At 51.6% G+C, this 22,720-nt stretch overlaps 1 protein-coding gene across 1 annotated transcript; it reads left to right on the top strand.

The window, feature by feature from the left end:
* The first annotated feature begins 581 nt into the window (after positions 1–581).
* On the top strand, positions 582–7,184 carry Krt8 (keratin 8). The gene is made up of 7 exons (XM_010609269.2): positions 582–1,042; positions 3,899–4,264; positions 4,853–5,017; positions 5,294–5,419; positions 5,951–6,171; positions 6,329–6,387; positions 6,817–7,184. The coding sequence occupies exons 1-7, from the start codon at positions 710–712 to the stop codon at positions 6,972–6,974; spliced, it is 1,428 nt and encodes a 475-aa protein (XP_010607571.1). The 5' UTR covers positions 582–709; the 3' UTR covers positions 6,975–7,184.
* Positions 7,185–22,720: the final 15,536 nt, after the last annotated feature.

Below are 22,720 nucleotides of genomic sequence, written 5' to 3'. Positions count from 1 at the left end.
TGTGTGTGTGTGTGTGTGTGTGTGTGTGTGTGTGTGTGTGTGTGTGTGTGTTCATTTATTCATTTTGTTTATTCATTCTACAAATATTTACCCAGCCCCCTTGAGCACTGCACCAGGTGCTGGGACACAGCAGTAACCTGGGGAGAGTTGAGAAACAGCAGAAATCAGATCCAATGCTTAGGAATCAGGGGCCTGCCGTTCAACCAGGGCAGATCCCCACACAAGTGTCTTTGAGACGCTGCCTGCTTAGAAAAGACCCAGATGCCTAGGGACCTTTTCCTGCCAGGCTTCCCAGTCCTTCAGGTTATTGCTCAGCGTGGGGAAGGAGACAAGAACCAGCAGTCATGTTTCCAGTGGCTGGGCGACCCCAGGCATATCTCCTCTTGAGGTTACTGGGCTCCACAAGGCTGGGTACATTCCTTCCCTCCCGTTTCCTGGGTTTCTGGGGGTGGTGCTGGAGTGGGCGCCTGGGAGGGAGCAGCTCTCTGCTGCCCTCGCCTGAGCCCTGCCTGCAGGTGGCAGGTGTCAGGTTAGGCCCAGCCCCCTCAGGGCCCAGCCACTCAGGTACGCAGCCTTCCTCCCTCCCCTGCCGCTGGGCTCTCTTTTATAAAGGGCCTTTCCTGGGCGCTGTCCCACCTTCCAGAAGCGGCTGCCTGGCTTCTTTTGAGTATCTGTCTTCAGCTCACCTGCCTTCACCCCAGCCTCCACCATGTCCATGAGGGTGACCCAGAAGACCTACAAGGTGTCCACCTCCGGCCCCCGGGCCTTCAGCAGCCTCTCGTACACCAGCGGCCCTGGTTCCCGTGTCAGCTCCTCCAGCTTCTCCCGAGTGGGCAGCAGCGGCAGCAGCTTCCGGGGCGGCCTAGGTCTGGGAGGCTATGGTGGTGCTGCTGGCATGGGGGGCATCACAGCTGTTCAGGTGAACCAGAGCCTGCTGAACCCCCTGAATCTGGAGGTGGACCCCAACATCCAGGCTGTGCGCCTTCAGGAGAAGGAGCAGATAAAGACCCTCAACAACAAGTTTGCCTCCTTCATTGACAAGGTGAGGGTCTGTCCTTTCTCTTGCTTGCCCCAGGTGGCTGGAGCCTCCAACACCCCCAGGCTCCTGCTGGATCCCGCTTGATCCTGGTGACACACCTTCCAGTCCAGGGCTGGTTCCTGTCATGCACTTTGGTTTGGGCTAGGGAAAGGATGACGGTAAGGGAGTCTTAGATGGCTGGTGACCCTAAAGCCTGGGCCTCCGTCCTCTTCACCCTCACCCCGAGCCTAACTCTTAATGGGTCTGTAAAGCTTTCAGCCTGGAGCTCTCTCGCTGCAGGTTCACTTCTCTTCCCCAGCACTCTCCCAGGGGGTCCCCAACGGTGGTAACTTAGTGCTTTTTCTAATTTTTTGGTTTAAAAGTGGAGGTTTGATAGGATTGTAAGAGAAAGGGGTAGGAACTGATTCAAACAGGAAATACTGATCGAAACCTTTGGCGCCCCAGGGCCTGAGTGCGGGGGCGCCTGGCTGAGTCACGACGGGGCCCCTGGCCAGCCGGCCGGGGTGTGGGCGGGGTCGCAGTCCCCTGTCGCACCCCACCTGGGCACGCTCCTGGCGTCCTACAGGGCCTGGCTTCGGGATTCTCCATGCAGGATTCAAAGTCTGAGGGCGTTGCACGCCCCTCCCAGTTCAAGTCCTGTTAAACCCAGAGTTTATGGCTTCAGATAACGCGCCGCTTCACCAACGCCCCCTTGCCCACTTGGCCCTTGCCCCCTTTCACTTTTCCTATGTCCCGGTCCGTCCTAGAGCCCCGTTCCACTTCCACAGGGCGGCAGGAGCTAGGCTGGGTTTTGCAGCCCTGTGGCCCCAGGGGCCCCGGAGATTGGCCCTGGTCTGCTGACTGGCTCCTGGGAGGCATTGTGGGAACGGGAGGAGGGAAATCCCGGGGCAGATGACGCCCTTAGGATTGAAGCTGCCGGGAGCAGCTCCTTGTAGAGGGCTTGCTGGTTGCTCTCCAGAGCCCGTGGCTAGACTTCTCCACTGTTTCGCTAGCTCTGGGGTTCTGACTGAGCAGTTGAGCACATGCTTTGGGGTGTAAATTCTGGTTCACAAGGTCGAGTGGTTTCCTTTGAGGGGCTGGCTTAGTGTCTGACTTCCTCATCTGTAAAATGGGTGTGGTAGTCCCCAAATCAAAGAATTTTTACCCATTTAATGCATATAGTGACCGGGACAGAGTTTAGCAGTGCCTGGCCGCCATTATGCATTCCAATAGTAGTAAGTGTTATAGTTACTTGTTACTTTTTTTATAATCTTGGCAGAATGACCTAAGAAAGATTTATACAGGACTGTGGGGAAATAACTAGATTATACCTTTAGGACGTCCTTCTCTCCCAAGTTCCCACAATTTAAAAAGAGTTATAATTTTGAATTGATTTAAAGAAATGCATTTTGGGCCAGGGATTTACAGCGGTTTGGTGGCCTGCCTTGTAAGCGCAAAGACCCGAGTTAAATCCCCAGTACCAAAAAAAAAAAAAAGGCATTTTCTTTTTGGAACAATTAAAAAAAAAATACCACTGGAGGGTGAACCCTCACACTTGCTAGGTAAGGCAATCTACCATGGAGCTATGTCCTAGTATCTTAGCTCCTCCCTCTCCCTCCCTCCTATTCTGGGGATTGAACCCAGGGACTTGCACAGAGCTACATTCTCAGCCCTTTTATTAATTTTTTATTTTGAGACAGGGTCTTGTTAAGTTGCTAAATTGCCCAGGCTGGGCTTCAGTTTTTAGCCTTCCTTCTTCAGATTCCCAAAAAGCTTGGATTACAAGGGTGTACCACTACACCTGTCCTATTTTTTCTTAAGAAAATTTCCCTCTAGCTGGGTGTGGTGGTGCAGGCCTGTACTCCTAGCACTTAGGAGACTGAGTCAGGATGATCACTTTTGAGCTTGAAGCCCAGCCTGGGCTACACAGTGAGACCGTCTCAAAACAGCAAACAAACAACCAACCCCCACCATATACCTTAAATTTTATTTTAAGATGTGGATTCCTTGAGCTCCAGGAACTCAGGGGGCTTCTGTGTTTGAGGCAGGAGAGAGGATTGTGGGTATAGGAACAAGTATAGAGTGGGGAGACTCTTCCTGATGCCAAAGAATCTCACAAAGAGTACGGTGAGAGTTAGGGAGGGGCTGAAGAGGACCTAGGCTCTGAGAGGGGCAGTTAGTCTAGTTATGCAGCACAGGTTTTGTAGCAGTGTTGGCTAGAACTGGTCTCTCGGCCAGTGCTTTCTGGGTGTTTGGGACAAAGTTTCCCTAAGATCTGCGTGGATTCTTTCTTCAAACTCACTCCAGATAATAATGATAATGATATTATTTGATAGGAACAATCTTTATTTTCTCTTTCTTTTTAAATTTTATTTTTCAAAATTTTTTGTTGTTGTTGTTTTGTTTTTTGAGACAGGGTCTCACTATGTAGTTGAGACTGACCTGGAACTCACTATGTAGCCAGACTGGTCTCGAACTCAATAGCAATCCTCCTGCCTCAGCCTCCCGAGTGCTGGAATTCTTTTTCAGTCTTATGTAAAGTGTAAATCAAAGAGTCTTTAGGAAGCTTGGCTGTATTTACTGATTTGTGACATACAGTGTATGAAAATCAGGTCCATTCTGCTGATGCAGCTTCAACCTAACTCCTCTAGCTGTGCCCTTCCAATGATGCCCCTCCCACCTCCGGTGCTAGAGGAATATGGCTCCCAACTCTACCTCATCATGCTGTCGCTGGTCACAGGTGATCCTCCCAGATTAGCTAAGCAAATCCTAGGATCTCATTGCTCAGGGAGTGGGCTGGGGGAAGGCACAGGACTAGTTGCCCTCCAGGCCCTGACCTTGGTGTGATGCAGACCTTTTTGCTCTCTCTTCCCCGTGCAGGTGCGGTTCCTGGAGCAGCAAAACAAGATGCTGGAGACCAAGTGGAGCCTCTTGCAGCAGCAGAAGACATCCCGGAGCAACATGGACAATATGTTCGAAAGCTACATCAACAACCTCCGGCGGCAGCTGGACACGCTGGGCCAGGAGAAGTTGAAGCTGGAGGCGGAGCTTGGCAACATGCAGGGGCTGGTGGAGGACTTCAAGAATAAATACGAGGATGAGATCAACAAGCGTACAGAGATGGAGAATGAATTTGTCCTCATCAAGAAGGATGTGGATGAAGCTTACATGAATAAGGTGGAGCTTGAGTCTCGCCTGGAGGGGCTGACCGATGAGATCAACTTCCTCAGGCAGCTGTATGAAGAGGTATGTTGGTGGGGGCTGGAGAAGAGAGGGTCCCCAGCCTGTCAGGGCCTCCACCCTCGACCCAGCCAGAGGCTTCTCCCAGCCCCCAGTGCTGACGGCAAGGGCCCACTACTTGATAACCATGGCTATAAATATTGGCCTAGTTAAGTTTGTCCCAGGGGCTCTGTCCCCCTGTATGTGGCAGGGCTTATTACCCCATTTCACAGATGAGGAAGTGGGCTCAGAGAAGTGACGTGACCTATCCAAAGTTGTCGTACAGAGAGTGGTCACATAGCCGCAACTCAGGGCCATTGTGTCCCAAAACTCTTATTCCTGATCTTTGGGCTGAATAGAGGCCTCTGTGGGCTTAATATTGGTGGCTGGGAGCATGGAAGGTTTTTTTTCCATGGTTAACCCAGAGCAGATTAGGATTTCTTTTGTCCTTCCATGTTTGAGGGCTTTGGCCTGTCTTCCTTCTGCAGGAACTTTGCCCTCTCTTCAGCTCTCCCCTTTCTCCTCCCACCCAAAAAGGAAGCTCTTCTACAAGGAAGGCTCCCTAGGTGTAGGGACAGGGCCTCACACCCACATCTCTGTCCCCTTCCCCCTCAGGAGATCCGTGAGCTGCAGTCCCAGATCTCAGACACATCTGTGGTGCTCTCCATGGACAACAGCCGCTCCCTGGACCTGGATGGTATCATCGCTGAGGTCAAGGCCCAGTACGAGGAGATTGCCAACCGCAGCCGCGCTGAGGCTGAGAGCATGTACCAGATCAAGGTGAAGAGCAGGATCACTGGGCTGGCCCTCCTTTTATGTGCCCCTGCAGATGGGGAGGGTGCAGTATTTCAAATTCCCTCTGCTTGCTGCTGGGCCTGCAGAGCTGGTGCCTGGGGTCTGGAAAGGGGCTTTCAGAAGGCAGTAGTGTATGTCAGACTTGGGGAAGAGATGACCCTGGCTCTGGTGACCTGGCCAGGAGGACACTCTCCCTCAGTGGTGGGCATTGGGGGTCCAGGAGTCCCCTCTGGAGCCTCACTTCCCATTTTGCCCCTGCAGTATGAAGAGCTGCAGACTCTGGCTGGGAAGCACGGGGATGACCTCCGCCGCACGAAGTCCGAGATCTCGGATATGAACCGCAGCATCAGCCGCCTTCAGGGAGAGATTGAGGCTCTCAAAGGCCAGGTATGTGCTGGGCTGGGGGCTGGATGGGATCCTAGCCTTTCTGGGTGAGAGGAGACCATGCCAGAAGGAGGGAGAGGTCTAGAAATAGGGCCAGTGAGCTGCAGGGGCAGCTTCAGTCCAGCTTTGTCAGACGCTCCTGGGAAGGTGAGAGACACTGAGCCTTTTCTGAGGTCAGGACGGGTGAAAGGAGCTGGACAGGTAGGTTGGGGTCCATGATAAAGCCTGCTTTATTTATATGTCTTAGATATGAGAGTAAGACTGGATTTTGCTGCTTTATAGAAAGTCTAGAACCCAGAGATCTGGTCAAGCTCAGGTTAGGGGACATAGTGTCACAGGTGGGCAACGTGAGGGGAGCTGTCTGGAAACTGTGGAAACTGCTGCTGATTCCTCATTCTGCTTCCTCAGACTAACTGGTAGCATTTTCTTGAGCTGGGTAGAGTTTGTCCAGCTCAGGAAGGGGTTGGGTAAAAAGAGGAACAAGGGGTTGGGTATACTAGATCCTGCCTGTTTACCTGTCTCCGTCCCTCACAGAGAGCATCCCTGGAGGCCGCCATCGCTGATGCTGAGCAGCGTGGGGAGCTGGCCATTAAGGATGCCAATGCCAAGCTGGCCCAGCTGGAGAGCGCCCTGCAGAAGGCCAAGCAGGACATGGCGCGGCAGCTGCGCGAGTACCAGGAGCTCATGAATGTCAAGCTGGCGCTGGACATCGAGATCGCCACCTACCGCAAGCTGCTGGAGGGCGAGGAGAACAGGTGGGTGTGGGGATCTCTCACAAGGTTGGGTCCACAACCTTGAGATCTGCGGTGGGGAGAAGTGGGTGCTGCACGGAGCCCCCCTGGGACTTGGGTCATGTTTCTCTGGGGCAAGATTGGCTGGGTTGGTCCTGACATCGCATGTGTCTGGGTACAGGCTGGAGGCTGGGATGCAGAACATGAGTATCCACACGAAGACCACCAGTGGCTACTCAGGTGCGTTCCTGGGCCCTGGGGGTGGAGGGCAGGGGTCTGGGAGGGGCTGTGCTGTGCTCAGCAGCAGCTAAGGGGGACAATGAAGGGCCAGGAGAATCCTAGATCGATGGGAGAGACCCAGGACCCAGATAATACAGTTGTTCATAGGAGGCCCCCAAATAAATGGTAGCCAAGTGCCAGGCACTGTTCTGTACATGCTTTATTTTATTTACTTTTTATCTAACCCTGTACATTTCCCTGTGGAACCACTGAGGGAGCTCAGGCCCATTTGTATGGCTTTGTCCGTGGATGCGCAGCGGTGTAGTCACTGGTCAGGCAGACCTGGTTCAGACTCCACCCCAGGGGCTGAGCGACAGCGGGAAGTGGGGACCTGGAGTCTAAGGTTGGGGTGGCTCAAGTGCTCATGTGGCTGCTTCTGTCCCTGACCAGGAATGGTGAGCTCACCCTACGGGGGCCTCCCAAGCCCTGGCTTTGGCAGCCTCCAAAGTCCTGGCTTCACCCGCACCAAGTCTGCCGTGGTCGTGAAGAAGATTGAGACCCGTGATGGGAAGCTGGTGTCTGAGACCTCTGATGTCCTGCCCAAGTGAATGGGCCACAGCAGCCTCTCCCAGCCTGCACCCCTCCCACAGCTGCCCCAGAGCCTGTGGGGAGACAGCTGTATATGGAAGCATTGGGAACAAGAGACCCACCTGAGACTCGGTCCTAGCCCTCAGCCGAGCCTTGGGGGGAAATACTGCCTGGGGTACCCCTTCTTGCCCATGCCCTTCACCAAAACCAATTCAAGTGTCTTTTCCAAAATAAAGCCTGAGCTGGTTCTGTGACTTGACCTTGTGTACGAGCATTTCCTTTCCTTGGGGGTGGAAGGGAAGTAGGCAGGAGCCCTCTTCCTAGACAGAAGCTGAGGAAGGGCCTAGGGAGCAGGAGGCACTGGGCAGGAAGTCTGGCTTCCTCTAGGCCGTTGCCAAAGGGATTCCTTTGTGGAAAGCAGGTGGTGCCCTGCTGGTAGCTGTCTACACCTGTGTAATGGTCTGTCTCCTGCGCAGGGCACCTCTGGGGGATACTTCTGTCCTTTGAGCTATGGATAAACCCCATGAGGTAGGCAGAGCAGGTGTTGGTCTTCTCAGGAAGAGTAGTTCACTTCCCCACAGACCTCAGCACCAGGACTGAGTGCCGATAAGGACATCCTGACTGAGAGGCCAAGTCATTGGCTCACCTAGAAAATGGCTGACCTGGGACAGGGGCCACTGTACTCCTTGGCTGGGCACATGGCCTTTTGTGGCCAGAGATGTCTATTTACCACCTTTGTTCCTCAGAGGCAGAGGAGTCCTGGTTTTTGCATCCTTTTGGAGGTTCAGAGGCCTTTTCTCAGTAATCGAGTATGCTATGCCTGAGATTTCTGGAGGCCAAATAGCGCTGTGCACCACTGCCTGTGTTCTTCCCCTCCCCACTCTGTTGAACCCACCTTGATTATTTCTCCCCACCCTTTCCCAGCCTTCTCCATCATAAACATATGATACACGGGGTGTGTGCACATCCCGTGTTTGCTTGTGGAGGGTGGACTGTATGCATACGGGTGTGTAGGGTTCTGTGAAACGTGCAGAGGGTTGCGTATCTGTTGAAACAGTCTCCAAAGTGTAGAGCAGAGGGGGTTCAGACGCATCTGGATGGAGCAGCGATCCCCAGTACTCCTGTGCCTCCGACACTAAGGGCACCGAGACTGGGGAGAGGCTGGCACAGGAGGCTCGTGCCTGCCCTGCTCTGGGTTCCTGCCGAGCTGTCCTGCCACCTCCCTCGCTAGGCACCTCCATGAAGCTGGGCTCCCTCACCACCCAGTCCAGGGTTCTGCACGTAGTTTCAATAAAGGGCTGCACTCAGCAGTGACAAAGCACCAGTATCCATAGCTGTGGCCCATGGTAAATTCATTGTGAGCACAACCTACGACTTGCGTATGACAGTAGCTCCATAAAAACAACACCAACCTCCTGCCCTCCGCCTAGGATCTGGCCCTTCGACCTGGCCCTCCGTGATCCCAGGGGTTGGGAGGGAGTTGTCAGAGCCTGGACATTCACTGCTCCTCTCTGGGATGGGACCTGAGTCGGGGCGCTGTGTGGCAAGAGGCAGCCGAGGGCCCCTGGATAGTGGCCTGGGCGGCCTCACCCTGGTGTTTGCTGAGGGAAAGGCTGGGCGGCCCGGGGGAAATTTTATTCTGCCTTTTCCCTATTCACTTTCTTCAGATTCTTGTGCACCTTCCAGGGGACCAAGGTCATCCGGCTGTCGGGGGTCATCGTCTGGATCATCTGTAGGGATTTAGACAAAGATGAGAGCTCGAGATCCAGCTACTGGGCAGAGTGAAGCATCCCTCCCTCCCTCTTCTTTCTTCTCCTCTCCTTCCTTCTCCATTCTCTCTCCCTCTCCCTCTCCCCCTCCCCCTCCCCCTCCCTCTTTCCCTTTCCCTCTCTTCCCTCCCTCATGGTACTGGGCATGGAACCCAGGGGCTCCTCACTGAACCACATCCTCACCACTTTCTAATTTTTATTTTGAGTCTGGGTCTCACTAAATTGCTCATTTGCCCAAGCCAGGTTTGAACTTGTGATCCTTCTGCCTCAGCTCTGCAGACTGCTGGGATAGCAGGTGTGCGCCATCATGCCTGGCCCATTAAAAAAATATAGTTGGTCTTGAATATTTGTGGCTTCTACATCTGAGGATTCAAACAACTATGGGTAGAAAATATTCCAGAAAAGAGTTGCTCTGTATTGAATATATATTTTTCTTCATGTCATTGTTCCTTTTAGAAGAGTCCAACACTATTAACATAGGATTTACATTCTACTAGTACTGTAAGTAAAGTAGATTTTTGTTTTGTTTTGTTTTTTTGAGGCAGGACCTTACTATGTAGTTCTTGATCTCAGTATGTAGCTCAGGCTGGCCTCAAACTCACTGTGATCCTCCTGCCTCAGCCTCCCAAGTGCTGGGATTTTAGGCATGTATGATACCACGCACGACTTGCCAGAGATGATTTCAAGCACAGGTGTCCAACTGTTTGTTTTGCTTGTGCCACACTGAGGGAAGATAAATTGTCTTGGGCTGCATATAAAATACACAATATAGCTAATGTACGTAAGTAACAAAACTTTTTTTTTGTTGTTTTTTTGGTACCCGGGATCAAATTCAGGACTTTGTACTTGTGAGGCCGGCAGTCACACCACTGGGCTGAATCCCCGACCTAGTTTCTTTTATTTATCTATTCATTGAGTTTATTGGTACTTTTTAAGTATATAGTACAGTTACATTTATCACTGGGATCCTGTACATTTGCATGATATATCTTGGTTCCTATTTTCTTCCCAAACCCCTGCTCTCCCTCAACCCCTCCCCTCCCCTATTTACAAAGACTTTGCAGCTTCTTTTATTTGCAATGTTTTTATCAAACATTAAAAAAGAGAGCAGGGCTAGGGATTTAGCTCAGTGGTTCCACCAACTGCCTTGCAAGCACAAGGACCGGAGTTTGATCCCTCGTACCAAAACAAACACACAAAAAAAAAAACAACAAAAAAGAGAGCAAACATAAACACAAAACTAGCGGGCTATTTGACCTTGTTCTTGTGAAACTAAAGCGTCAACATCTGATCGATGGAAGTGGTTGCCATTCACTTTGAAAAACACAAGCCGAGTCAGTCACTTCCCTTTTGAAACCCTCCAGTGTTGATGCCCAGGATGAGTCCCCAGTCCTCACTCAGCTCTTGGCCCTCAGCTGCTCTCACTCTGCCTCCACCTGCCTCAGCCTTCTACTGTGTGGTCCCTGTCTCTGTCCAGGTGCTGCTGGATCCTCAGCACCGAGCTCAAGCTCGCTGAAGCACCCTTCTGCTCCTTGCCTTGCTCATCCTGGGTCTGCCCTTTGCACACTGTTAAGCCATCTCGTCATTCCCAAGGGTTCAGTGCCAGGAAGGTCTGGGGGACGTCACAGACTGAGTGGGATGTTTCTGTCACAGCCCTCAAGGTGGTGCCCCAGGCTTTTTCATTGTAGATAGCCAGATAGACATTCATTCATCTGCAGTGGTATTTCCTTCTCTCTCTCTTTTTTTTTGTTTTGTTTTTTTTTGAGACAGGGTCTCACTATGTGGTTCAGGCTGGTCTCGAACTCAAGGCAATCCTCCTGCCTCAGCCTCCCGAGTGCTAGGATTACAGGCTTACACTACCGTGCCTGGCTGAAATGGGTTCTTGACTTAAGGATATTTTCATTTATGATGAGTTTATCAGGATGCATCTCCATCATAAGCCAAGAAGCATCTGCAGCTCCCCTTGAAGTGGTCTTAGGGCGATCAGGGCCACATGGAACCTGTGACAGCCCCAGGCATGGGTGGAAAGGGCAGAGTAGGGTGAGCTCGGTGGGCTATGGGCCCGCAGAATGTGCCTAGTGCAGGGTGGTGGGGAGGAGGGTGGCGTGGAGGCACAGAAAGACACCTGAGACAGGGTTCTTGACTTCAAAGTCTTTCCTGAGTGCCTGGAGAAACAACACAGATCCCAGTGGCACCTGTTAAGCCACGCAGCACACTTTCTGGGGCATCTGGGGTGAACCCGGCCCTCCCGGCCGCAGCGTGGAGGATGTTCCTGCACACGAGATGGTGAGAGATTGGTGTGCATTGGATGCTGGTGATTCAGCACGATGCTGAATGCTCATGGTCCCCCAATAACTGCCATTCATCCTCCCCCTCCTCTGTGGATAGAACCTCACTGGACAGCTGGGCACATGGTCACCTGGAATAAAGGCTACATTTTCCTGCTTTTTTTGATAATGAAGTGTGTCAAAGAAGTGGAAGCAAAGGAGCAACTCCTAGGAAGTGTCCTTAGAAGGAGGGCTTCCTTCTTGAGCTGCTTCTCTTCTTACTAGGCCTCTTCGCCGATGGGAATGCACACCCATTGGCTATGGTTCAGCAAGCCAGCTTGGATGGTGAGGTGGTCTGGGGAGTGGAAACTACTTTTAGCAGAGCACAGCAGTGATGGGACCTGGGTCCCTGCCATTATGGGGTCCATATTGCTTTTGGACAGATATTTCCTGTTTGAATTAAGCCACTGTTTGGGGGGGCTTTCTATTACTTCATCTAAAGCTATCATATAATGAGTATATCGACCTCTTTGAGAGGGCATCTGCCACAGTGCTTGACAGCTGAGCAGAAGAGCTCCGACTGGGGCCAGCAAGCAGGTTCCCAAATCCTTGGCTTGCTCTGGGGCATTTGGGAAATTCTTCCTCTCTCTGGGTTTAGTCCTCTTTTCTTGAACAAAGAGTTGGATTTTTTTTTTTTTTTTTTGTAGTACTAGAGATTGAACCCAGGGTCTCCCACATGCTAGGCAAGTGGTCTACCACTGAGCTACATCCCCAGCTCTTTTTATTTTAACAGTGGGAAGGTTTCACATTTTTTAAAGGTAGGAAAAAAACTGGCTCTGCAGAAAGAGTGTGGGCCAAGTAAAAGTAGGAAAAAGGGAGGAAAAAAAAAAAAAACACTCCACAGCGTCGAGTGGGCTACTGTGAAGGGACAGGATAACCTTATTTTATTTTTGAGACAAATTTTCACCAAGTTGCCCAGGATGGGTTCCAACTTGTGATCCTCCTGCCTCAGCCTCCTGAGAAGCTGGGATTACAGCTGATTTAAACAAACAAATCCCATCTATATTCTTGGTACATTTTGGTGAGTCACTGAGGCCCAGAATGTGGAACTGAGAAATCTAGCTGATCCCGGGAGCAGAGGCATCCCTGGAGATGTTTTCTGATGAGGAGCAGAGAAGAAAGCCACTCGATGCAGCGTCTCAGGAAAGTGGGTCCTGGCATCTTCTGATGAGGACTCCTGTCTCAGGTTGGCACAGTGGGATGGGCCCTGGGCCAGGAGGCAGAAGACCTGAGAGACTCCTGGCTTTGTCACTTCCGGGGTCTGCGATCTGGCTGCTGCGTCTGTACTCTGTGCTGCAGTTTGCAGCCAGTGACCACGTGTGGCCAGGAAACAATGGCTGGGAGGGTGTGAGGGTGAACGGGGCCAGGGATGGGAAGGCATTTTGTGAACCCTAAATGCGGGCACTTGGGCCGAGTGTAGTTCACTGGCAAGTGCTCACCTAGCATGGGTGAGATCCCGATTTAAGCCCCAGCACTGGGGTGTGGGAGAATGGGGATGCTGTCTCCTTTCCTTTGAGCCCCTGCGGGAAGAAGTCTCTCTCTCCCGTCTTTCCTTCTGTGTCTCACGCACCCAGGGCATCACAGTCACCCGCCATGACAGCAGTGTCTCAAAGAACATTGGACAGGAGAAGGTGGAAAGTTCCCCACTTCCCTCCCTTGTCTCTGGTTTTCCTCCTCCCTTCTACCTGGCTTCTGTTCCCAGAGTACTTTGGGGGGCACTACTCTGTCAGGTGTCCAGCACTTCTTGGGGAGCAGGCCCAAGGCCCGCTCTGCAGCGGGGTGGCGGGGGGGGGAGAGGGAGGGCTTGCTCAGGTCGCCTAGGCGTCTGGAGGCAGGAGTTGGGTCCAAGCAAAGGGTCTGATCTAAACCTGAGCATTTGCCAGGCTTCCGTACCCCTCCTTCTCTCCTAGAGGAAACTTGTGGGACTAGAAGAGGAGAGGGCTGAAGAGGGGACTGCTCTTGCTGGGTCTCTTGCTGGGTCTGCTGTAGGTCTGGGGGGGGGGCAGAAAGGTGGGACTTCTGGTCACCTTTGCAACTGTGATTGCTTTACCTAGGTGTCAGGTGCCCCCTGGAGGACATAGAGGGGAGTGCCCAGCGAAGGACTCCTCATGTGACATTTCCTTCTGACAGGATTAATAACATAGGCATCTTGGAATTTGTTTAAGGGGTTAAGAATTCAAATGTCACAGGGGCAAGGAAGCTAAAGTAAGAGTAAAGTTGGTCATGGGGTAGGAAAACATGAACAGACGCATGCTGTTTATTTTATTAGACAGGGTCTCCTTATGTAATTCAGGCTGTCCTGGAATTCACTGTGTAGCCCAGGCTGGTCTCAAATTTGCAGCAATCCTCCAACCTCAGCCTCCTGAGTGCTGGGATCATAGGTGTGTGCCACCACTCCCGGTTTAGGTGTATAGTGGTATCACAGTGGTGTTTGAATTTACATTTTCTTTCTTTCTTTTTTTTTTCTTTTTTTTTTTTTTTTGGTACTGGGGATTGAACTCAGGACCTTGTGCTTTTGAAGCAGGCAGCAGCACCACTGAACTACATCCGCGGCCCTCGCACGCTACTTATACAACGTTGCAATATTCTTTGTGTTCACAAGGAATTATGATTTGTTCTACTATTTTGAAGTGTGCAGGCCTTTCACTCTCCAGCTAAAGAGTAAATGGAGGTGCAGTTGATATATGACCTCCAAATGATAAAAGGGAAATAATATAACTCTCTACCTGATGGATGTCAGACACACTGAGCTTGTGTTCCCCCAAACTGAAGAATGGATTCTAAGGAACAATGGAGGTTACGAGTAGGAAGCATTTATTGAGATGGGGATTTAAGATCCTGAGAAGTGGGAGCAGGTCTGAATGGGTGCCAGGGTCCCCACTTCACAGGGGAAGCTTTGTAGAGCAAAATGGGACAAAATTATGATCAACCAATAAGATTATAAGTATAGCCACTTGGGCAGTATTGATCCAGTGGGGAAGGGGGTCACGTAGCAAGAGTACATGGAGAGAACAAAGAACATTTTTAGGAAATGATGTAGTCACCCACCAGGGTGACTGATGTCTATCTAGAGGTTTTTCAGTCCAGGTGTTACCACTTATCTCATCCCTTGGGGAAATACGTAGGCCTGGTCATTTCATCTTTATCTTGAGGCCTGGCCTCCAACAGCTGTGCCTCCAGCCACAGTTGTAAGGTGTTTTGGTCCTTTGCATTCTCTCGAGGGCCCAGCCCTATCTGACTGCCTGTGCATTTCTACCTAACTCAGCTGCCTATAATACAAGGACAGCTTAGTTTTCATTGTTCTCTTTATATAAGATGAGCCACACATAAGGAGAAATGCTATCTGATACTTGGCTTTGTTGTCAGGACAGACACTGTGGCAAAGTAGAATTGCTTGTCAGTCAGTGCCATGCTTAGACCTGGTCTAGAGGCACCCTGGCACTAGTGAGCCCCACTCTGTTGCTCCCCTGGCTGTGGCCCTCTGCCTCACGAAGAAACCCAAGGGGCCAGAGGAGTGCACTCTCCCAGAGGGCCCCTGTCATCCCAAGTCCCCTCCTCCTGCTGGGAGCTGCTTGGTCTCTCCACCTCCTTCTCCTGTGTGCTGTGAATCCTGTGCTGGCTGGGGTGTGGTCAGGAGCTTCCAGAGCGCCTCTGTCCAGTAAGGTAGCCTTGAGTCGCGAGGGACTACTGAGTGCTTATGCTGCCAGTCTGCACTGTGGTGGGCTGAAAGCGCTACGTCACACACCAGATCTTGGAGACTTCAAAGGAGCGAAAAAGAATGTGGGGCTGGGGATTTAGCTCAGTGGTGCTGCCGCCTGCCTCTCGAGGACCCGAGTTCCATTCCCTGTACCAAAAAAAGAAAAAAAGAAAAAAGTTAGCAATAATTTTTACGCTGATTACATGCTGAAATGGTATTTGGGATATATTAGACTAAATAAAAATATGGCATTAAGAAGCCGCAAGCACAAGCCTTTCCAGGAGGGCTGCATGGAGTTGGGTGCTGGGGTACTCTCAGCACAGCTGTGTTTTCTGGACCCACTGCTCCAGTTCTGCCTCTGAACCCGAAGGAAGATGCCATTTCAGAAGGAGGTGGTGCAGGTTCAGTGTCATGTAATGCAGTGAAAAGAGCAAGAAGAACTTACTCCTGGAGTATTTTCTGTGGGTCACCTACCTCCAGTACTTTTTTTTTTTTGGTTTTTTTAGATAGGGTCTCACTATGTAGTTGAGACTGACCTGGAACTCACTGTGTAGCTTAGGCTGGTCTCAAACTCACAGTGATTCTCCTGCCTCAGCCTCCTGAGCGCTGGGATTACAGGTGTGCGCCACCACGCCTGGCTTACCTTTAGTACTCTTTGAATTTCAGATCAAAGCATATTTCTCCCCATTTGGCAATATCACAAGATTCAGACTGTCCAGAAGTAAAAGGACTAGAAACAGCAGAGGCTACGCCTTTGTGGAGTTTGCATCTGAGGATATTGCCAAGATAGTGGCTGAGATGATGCACAACTACCTCTTCGGTGAAAGACCCCTGGTCTGTCATTTTATGCCATCCAAAAAGGCACAGAAAGAACTTTTGAAAGGCTGGCAAATTCCATTTCATCGTCTAATATACTCAGCAGTGAAACAGTATAATCATAAGCAGACACTTCTACAAAAGTTGTGGATGGAAGATAGATTTAAAAAGAAAGAAAAATTACGAAGGAAGAAATGAACTGTGAAAGGAATTGATTATCATTTTTCTTGACTGGTTTTATCTACGAAGAAAAATGAGGTTTTAGCTGGGTGTGGTGGCGCACGCTTGTAATCCCAGCACTCGGGAGGCTGAGACAGGAGGATTGCTCTGAGTTCGAGACCAGTCTGGGCTACATAGTGAGTTCCAGGTCAGTCTCAACTACATAGTGAGACCCTGTCTCAAAAACCAAAAACCAAAAAAAAAAAGAAGTTTCAGGCAAAAAAGAGATTTCCACAAAAAAGAAAAAGAAGAAGAAGGTGGAGGACGAGGAGGAAGAAGGAGGTTTCAAAAGGCTCTCCTGTCACTCTGGATAAGACTGTGTATAGCCTGAGCACCACGCCAGTTTGTACCCCAACATTTCTGGAGAAATGAAAACCTGAAGTGGCTGAAATGAATGATGATAAAGATGATGAAGTCATCTTCAAACAGCCTGTATCCAGTGTAAAGGAAACACCAGAGACTCCAACACCAACTTGTTCAGGGAGAAAAGGACAAAGGAGAAGAAAAAGCAGTGATTCTAAATGTACTGTGTGCAGCATACCTTACAAGAAGCTGTGATTTGTTATAAGCGCTGACTACTGTATTACATTAGTTACAACCAAATCAGCCATTAACAAGACTCTCAGAAGAAAAACATACTGGTTGTTCCAGGTCAGTAAGGGAAGCAGTGAGTAATTTTGGCTCATCTGCCCTTGCTGAGATCTGGGTACATCGTAGCCTGCAGTGGGTGGGCTCACAGTGCCTTGGTCCTGGTCTCCTATTTTTTTGTTCAGATTCTTCTTAGGTCCTCTGGGTTTATCCTGCCTAAATGTCACTGTTGACTGAAGGTTGAAGTACTGAAGCCTTGTGGCTTTTTGCCATCAGCAAATAAAGTTCATCAGTCTTGCTTCACTTAAAAAAAAGTCATTAAAATGAATCTCACCTGTTTCCTTCCTTCCTTCCTTCCTTCCTTCCTTCCTTCCTTCCTTTCTTTCTTTCAATATGGGGATCAAACTTGGGACCTTGTACTTGTGAAGCAGGTGGTGGCACCACTGAGCTACATCCCGGCCCTAATCTATTTCTTTTCTTTTCTTTCTTTCTTTCTTTCTTTCTTTCTTTTTTTTTCTTCTTTTTTTTTTTTTTTTTTTGAGACAGGGTCTCACTATGTAGTTCAGACTCACCCAGAGCTCACTATGTAGTCCAGGCTGGTCTCGAACTCACAGTGATCCTCTTGCCTCAGCCTCCCAAGTGCTGGGATTACAGGCATGCACACCCCCCCTCCCCGGCCTAATCTATTTCTTTTTAAGTGTGATTACTAGAAACTTCCATAGGTGGCTCACATTCATGGCTGATATGTCTGCTCATGCGGGAGATCATTGAAGAAGAGGCTGTTTTCACTGGCTTGCACCGGAGCCCTCTCACTGCAGGGGTTAGCAGGCTCAGAAGGGCAGGAGCTGTGGTCCTCTTTTGTGTCTTTTTCTTTTTCATCCTTTCCCTCCTTTTGCTTTTCAGATTCATCGTGTGTCCACCAGGGGACAGCAGAGGAGCAAGGAGGAAACTGCTTTATTGGCTCCCAGAGCAGAGCTTGCTACTTTCAGTGCAGCCTCGATATTGGTATTCCAGGAGCCAGACATAGGGGTTAGGCCTGAGGCAGCCTCTTCTCGACCCCTGCCAGCACAACTACCCAAGAATGTGGTTCCATAGTGGCCAGAATTTTAAACTTTGTAACAGATATCAGAATCTGGATATTTACATAAAATCCAGTTTTAAATGTTGCAGGGAATCCAACTGTTTAGAAAAATTGTCCAGGTCAAGATCACACAAGGCACAGAGAACTATCTGGGCTTTGGTCCTCAGTAGGGAGACTGAAGTCACAGAGATAGGCTTGCCTCAGACCCATGGCAAAGATCTGGAGCCAGCAGAGACGGGATGGAAAGAACAGGTAAAAAGGCCAACACTGCTCCTGCCTTCATTTGCCAGATTTAGAGTCCGGGTTGACTTTAGGAGGCAGTGTTGTGGTAGGGGACTCAAGGACACGAGAAACAACACAGCATGGAGATCTTTGGTTCTTCATCTTTCCCTGTAGCCTGCTGCTTAACTTGTCCTAACTCCGGAGGAATGGGTGCCAATCCCGGATTATAGCCCAGGGAAGCCACTGGACTTGAGTAAACAGGAAATTCATCAGGTGTCCACCAGGGGACACAGAGGAGCAGGGAGGAAACTGCTCTACTGGCTCCAGGAAGAGTTTGCCCCAGGCGCCAGGAGCCAGACCTGGGAGGCTCCTGGATTGCAAAGCTGCCACTAAGCCACGCAGTGGCTCTGTGTAAGTCAAAGGAAGTTCTCCGACTTTCTAGGGGAAGCCCTGAGTCAGGGCATGACTTGGTGAGGGGAGCCTGGTGCGGATTTAGGACCCACCCGTCTATGCCCAGCACTCTTGGCACTGTTGCAGGGTCGGTGAGTCAGGGAGCTGAAGGCGGTCCTGTTTCTGCAGGTGTGCATCCTCTGCTCCACTGCACTGAGGTTTGACTGTCAGTAAAGAGGCGGCCGTGGCTCCCCTAGAGGGCGCCACACTGTCTGTGCTTGTCTGCCGGCCCGGAACGCTCCAGCAGGGGGCAGCTCTGGCTCCATCCATGGAGCAGGCTGGGGCCAGGGTGGCAGGTTCATGCCGGCACAGGGCAGGCAGGCGGAGCTGGGGCAGGGGCAGGCAGGCCTCAGAAAGGAGCACACTGCCCCACTATGATGCAGCTGGCTGGGGGAGTCAGCAGCTCAGTTCTGTTTTGGGGTCTCTGAGGGGGACCTCAGGAAGAACGGGCAGGGCCAGGGTGGAAACTTCTACATCCTCATTGCCATTCTAATGCATCTTACCCCCAGCCCTCCTTCTGGTTGATTCCATTCACTTCACAGCCAAGCCCAAATCCCTTCCTAGGAGACACCCAGGGAAGCATGGCCATCTGGGCCCTGCCTGACTTGACCTCTGCCACTGCCCTCCCTTCCCACCCTCTGCTCTCGCAGCTGAGCTCCACGCAGCTTCCTAAAGGAAGCCACATACCTTCACCTTTGTGTACCCTGCTCCCCATGCACTTCAAATATCCGATTCAACCACTCGGTAGACATTTATCCCCTCCCCTCCCCGCAGGTACTGGGCTTGAACCCAGGACTTTCACACTGAATTGATTTTCTATTCATATATTTGGTACTACGGATTGAACTCAGGACCTTGCGCTTGTGAGGCAGGCAGCGGCACCACTGAGCTAAATCCCTGGCCCTATTCTTATATTTTGAGATAGGGTCTAAGTTGTTAATTGCCCAGACAGGGTTCATTCCTTTTGTCTCAGCCTTCTAGACTGCTGGGATTACAGGGGTGCACCACACACACAGTGACATTTATTCTCCCCAGTGTAGGGTTTACCTCCTCTGTAAGTCCTTTCCGCACCCCACTGAGGCCCTATCCTCCCTATCTGTACCCTACCACATGGTCTTCTCTACCGCTTTGCAATCTCCTCTTGCTGACAGCTTGGCAGGGCCAAGTGTGCCCAGGAAGCATCTTGTGTCTTCCGTGCCCAGCACAATTGTCTAAATGAAAAGAAGGGCAAGCTGTCTTCCCTCCTGGCCTTCTGCAGGGCAGCCTCACCATCACAGGGTGTGCGTTTGCATGTGTATGCATGTGTGTGTGGGGAGGTGCACACATGGAGGGCCTGGGGCACCAGAGGAAAGGAATAACTCACGTGGGAGGTTGTGGGTTGTGTGTGCACAGACAGACAAGCACAGACAAGCACAGGAAGACTTGCTGGCCTCCATCCGGAGAACGCACAGCTATGGACACAATGGAGGCTGACCTTTAAACGATCTGTTCACTGGTGTGTGACGGCTGTGGAGACAATACAGTACTTAATGTTGTAAGCGTGCAGCTTGGTGAATTTTCACAAAGGGAACACATCATGCCATCAGGCCCCAGATCCTGAAACAGAGGGAGGCCAGACCCAGGAGCCCACAGGGGCCTTCTAAACACCTGCTTCCTGACCCTGAGCTCTGAAGGTGGAGGAGAGAGGTCGGGAGTGGGGCAGGGGATTTAACTCAGTGTCACTGTCTAAATGTGCAAAGTCCTGAGTTCCATCCCTGGTAACTCAAAAAAAAAAAAAAAAAAAAAAAAGGAAAAAGCTGGGAGTGGTGGCACAGGCCTATAATCCCAGCAATCTGGAGGCTGAGGCAGGAGGATTGCATTGAGTTTGAGACTCTGCCCCAAGGGGGTGGGGGTGGGGAGTTGGAACAGAGAGTCTGGGCCCTCACATCTCTGTCTGGCCCGTCCAGTGCATGCTGATCTCTGCCCCCATATTGTTCCAGAGGCCTAGGCCTACTCCTCTTCCTGGGCCCACACAGCGCCTTAGGTACCTCTGTTCTGTGCTCAAACCAGCCCCTGGCCTGTTTCTGTTCTTCTCCATGCTGGGCGCTGGTCTGTGAGCAGGCATGACTTCCGGGCTGATATTGCTCAGCCACTCAGGGTCATCAAGGCTACAGGACATGGACAGAGCAGGGGAAAAATAAAGCCTCTTCCAATGTCCTGCAAATGGAGGGGGATGAGGTGCAGAGACTCCCAGGGGAGAGCTGGCGTGGCTGCACTGGGGACAATGACCAGTACCGCATGACGTCGTAGATCTGGGTGACTGGGCATGTACAGGGGTAGTGTGTCTGCCTGTGCATATTTTACAGAGACCATGTGTGTGCATGGCATCTGGGACACTGTGAGACAGCCAGGAATGTATGGCAGAGGTTGTGTGCAGAGCTGTGTGGGATGGACTGTGAGGGAGTGCTGGTTATGTTTGTTGCAGTATGTTGTGTGTACTTGGAGGCCTGTGTGCAATGACAGGTGTCTGTCGGTGAGGGGACAGTGAGGTGGAACACTGTCTGATTGAGTTGTAGCTCCAGGTGTGTTTTTTCTCTGCCACCAAGAAGTTACCTGGGACTGCCGGGACTCTGTGTGGGGAGAGAGAAGGGACCAGGGGTGGTGGGAGGCTCTAAGCTGAGCTGCTTCTCCCCAAAGCCTGGCCAGCAGGGACCCTCTGGGCTCCCAGCTCTGGGTCAGGAACCCTGCCCACTGCAGGCCTACAGAAATGGGCTGGGTGGGGCCCACATGCTGAGGTGGCAGGCCTAGGAGGAGGGGGTGGGGCTGGCGATGTGCTGGAGCAGCGGGCAGCCTGCCCTATGCTGAGCTGGCAGCTGGCGCTGGGAGCAGGCGGGGCCCCACCCTGGCAGGCTGGGGCAGGCAGGGCAGGGCCTGTCTTGGGTAGGGTGGGGATGAGCTGATGGGGCAAGCCCAGGCTTTGTTTTGCCAGGGTGGAAGGTAGAGGGGCCTCAGCCTGTGCCGTGAAGATCCCTTTTGTGGCAGGGCAAGGTGTGTCACGCTCAGGGTCAGAGGGCAATGAGCTATGTTGCTGTGTGTGCCTCTGATGTGTGCATGCATGTGCGCTCCCACTTTGAGGGCACAGTGGCTGTGTGTCTGGTGGCCCCCACACATGCGTGTGAGCATTTGGGAAGGCTGGGTGCCCCAGTGACTGTCCTGTGGGTACGCTTGTTGGAAAAACTTTTGTATGTCATGTTTGGGGGAGACGTTTTGTGAGTTAGAGCTCAGCTTTGGAAGGCCTGTGTGTGTACGTGTGTGTGCACGAGTGGTCTAGGTCACAGGCCCTGGAGGGCAGTGGCTGCCAGTGGCCCATCCAGAGACCAGGTTGGAGAGTGGAGGGAGCTGGGTTTTTAGGCCGGAGCTTGAGTGGGTCTGGCCAGGCCTTGACCCCTCTACACCTTCATCCCTTCTCACTCCTCTATCACCCTGCTTTTCGTGGTTCTGACTCCATGGGTTTGCTTGTGTGTGTGTGTGTGTGTGTGTGTGTGTGTGTGTGTGCGTGTGTGGTGTGAAAACCATTGTGAATCTATGTGTAACAACTCTACTGGCTCCCTTATATCTCTGCTGTGTTTGTAACAATTCTCACACCAGGGGTGTATCACACTAAATATGCACTTGTTTGTGTCCATGAGCATATGTACCTGTGAGCCTGTGCATGACCCCCACAGCACTGAGTGTGCACTGTGTCCAGCAGTCACTGTGTGTGTGTGTGTGTGTGAGTGTCCTATGAAGCATGTGGCCTGAGGTGACAGTGTCATTCCTAGCTCTCTCCCTGCTGGGGATCTGGCACACCCTGCCGTGTTTCCCAAGCCCCATGTGCTGACACTTGGCTTCTTTCTGCTCCCCACCCCACTCCTTCCCACAGCCATCAGGGACCCTCCCTTGGGACAGAAAATCCTGGGACATTGAGAGCAGGGTCTCCCTGTGGATCTGGCGGCCCCCACATTTGGTTTAGTACGATGTGGCCAGCTGGAAACCATCACTAGCCAGGGAGTTCAGGAGAGAGTGGAAGGAACATGCTTCTGTGCTGGGGAATGAACCCAGGGCCTTCACCTTGAGCTACTCCCCCAGCCCTTTTTATTTCGAGGCAGCATCTTGGTGAGTTTGTGTTGTCCAGGCTGGTGTTGAACGTGTGATCCTCCTGCCTTGACCCCCATTCCCCCAGGATTAGGAGTGTGCTACCATGTTTGGCTGAGCATAGATTCAAATCCACTCTCTCAAATGCTGTTCCAGTAGCATTGGACAGCCCACCTTCTGTCCCTCAGCTTCACCTCTCTAAAATGGGGATTGTGTTGATTTTTGGAGAAGCACGAATCTCCTGGTATACGGCTTGGTATCTAGCTGTCTTTTTCCTTTTAAGGGATCCCTGTGAGGTCTTGCTTTGAGGTCACTTTAAGATCTTGAGGGGGGGGTGTCATAGGAGTTGGAGGGGACGCCTCGCCCTGTGGTTTCTGCCCTTCAAGGTTCCTGTGCAGGCGGGCAGAGCCCGAGCTGGAGACTTGCTCCCGGGTAGCCCCTGGCATGCTGGTCCTGCCCTCTATGACAGGCATAGAGCTGATGT

The sequence above is a fragment of the Fukomys damarensis genome, unplaced genomic scaffold (assembly GCF_012274545.1).
Source record: "Fukomys damarensis isolate Sample0158 unplaced genomic scaffold, DMR_v1.0_HiC HiC_scaffold_15, whole genome shotgun sequence".
NCBI classification, from domain to species: Eukaryota; Metazoa; Chordata; class Mammalia; order Rodentia; family Bathyergidae; genus Fukomys; species Fukomys damarensis.
This window is presented reverse-complemented; position numbering and strand designations above follow the sequence as displayed.

Bases quoted from the DNA above. Each gene is read 5' to 3' on its own strand.
- Krt8 (XM_010609269.2), top strand. From the start codon at position 710: ATGTCCATGAGGGTGACCCAGAAGACCTACAAGGTGTCCACCTCCGGC. The intron at 1,043-3,898 runs GTGAGGGTCTGT...TTCCCCGTGCAG, and splicing joins TTGCCTCCTTCATTGACAAG to GTGCGGTTCCTGGAGCAGCA. The intron at 5,420-5,950 runs GTATGTGCTGGG...CGTCCCTCACAG, and splicing joins TTGAGGCTCTCAAAGGCCAG to AGAGCATCCCTGGAGGCCGC.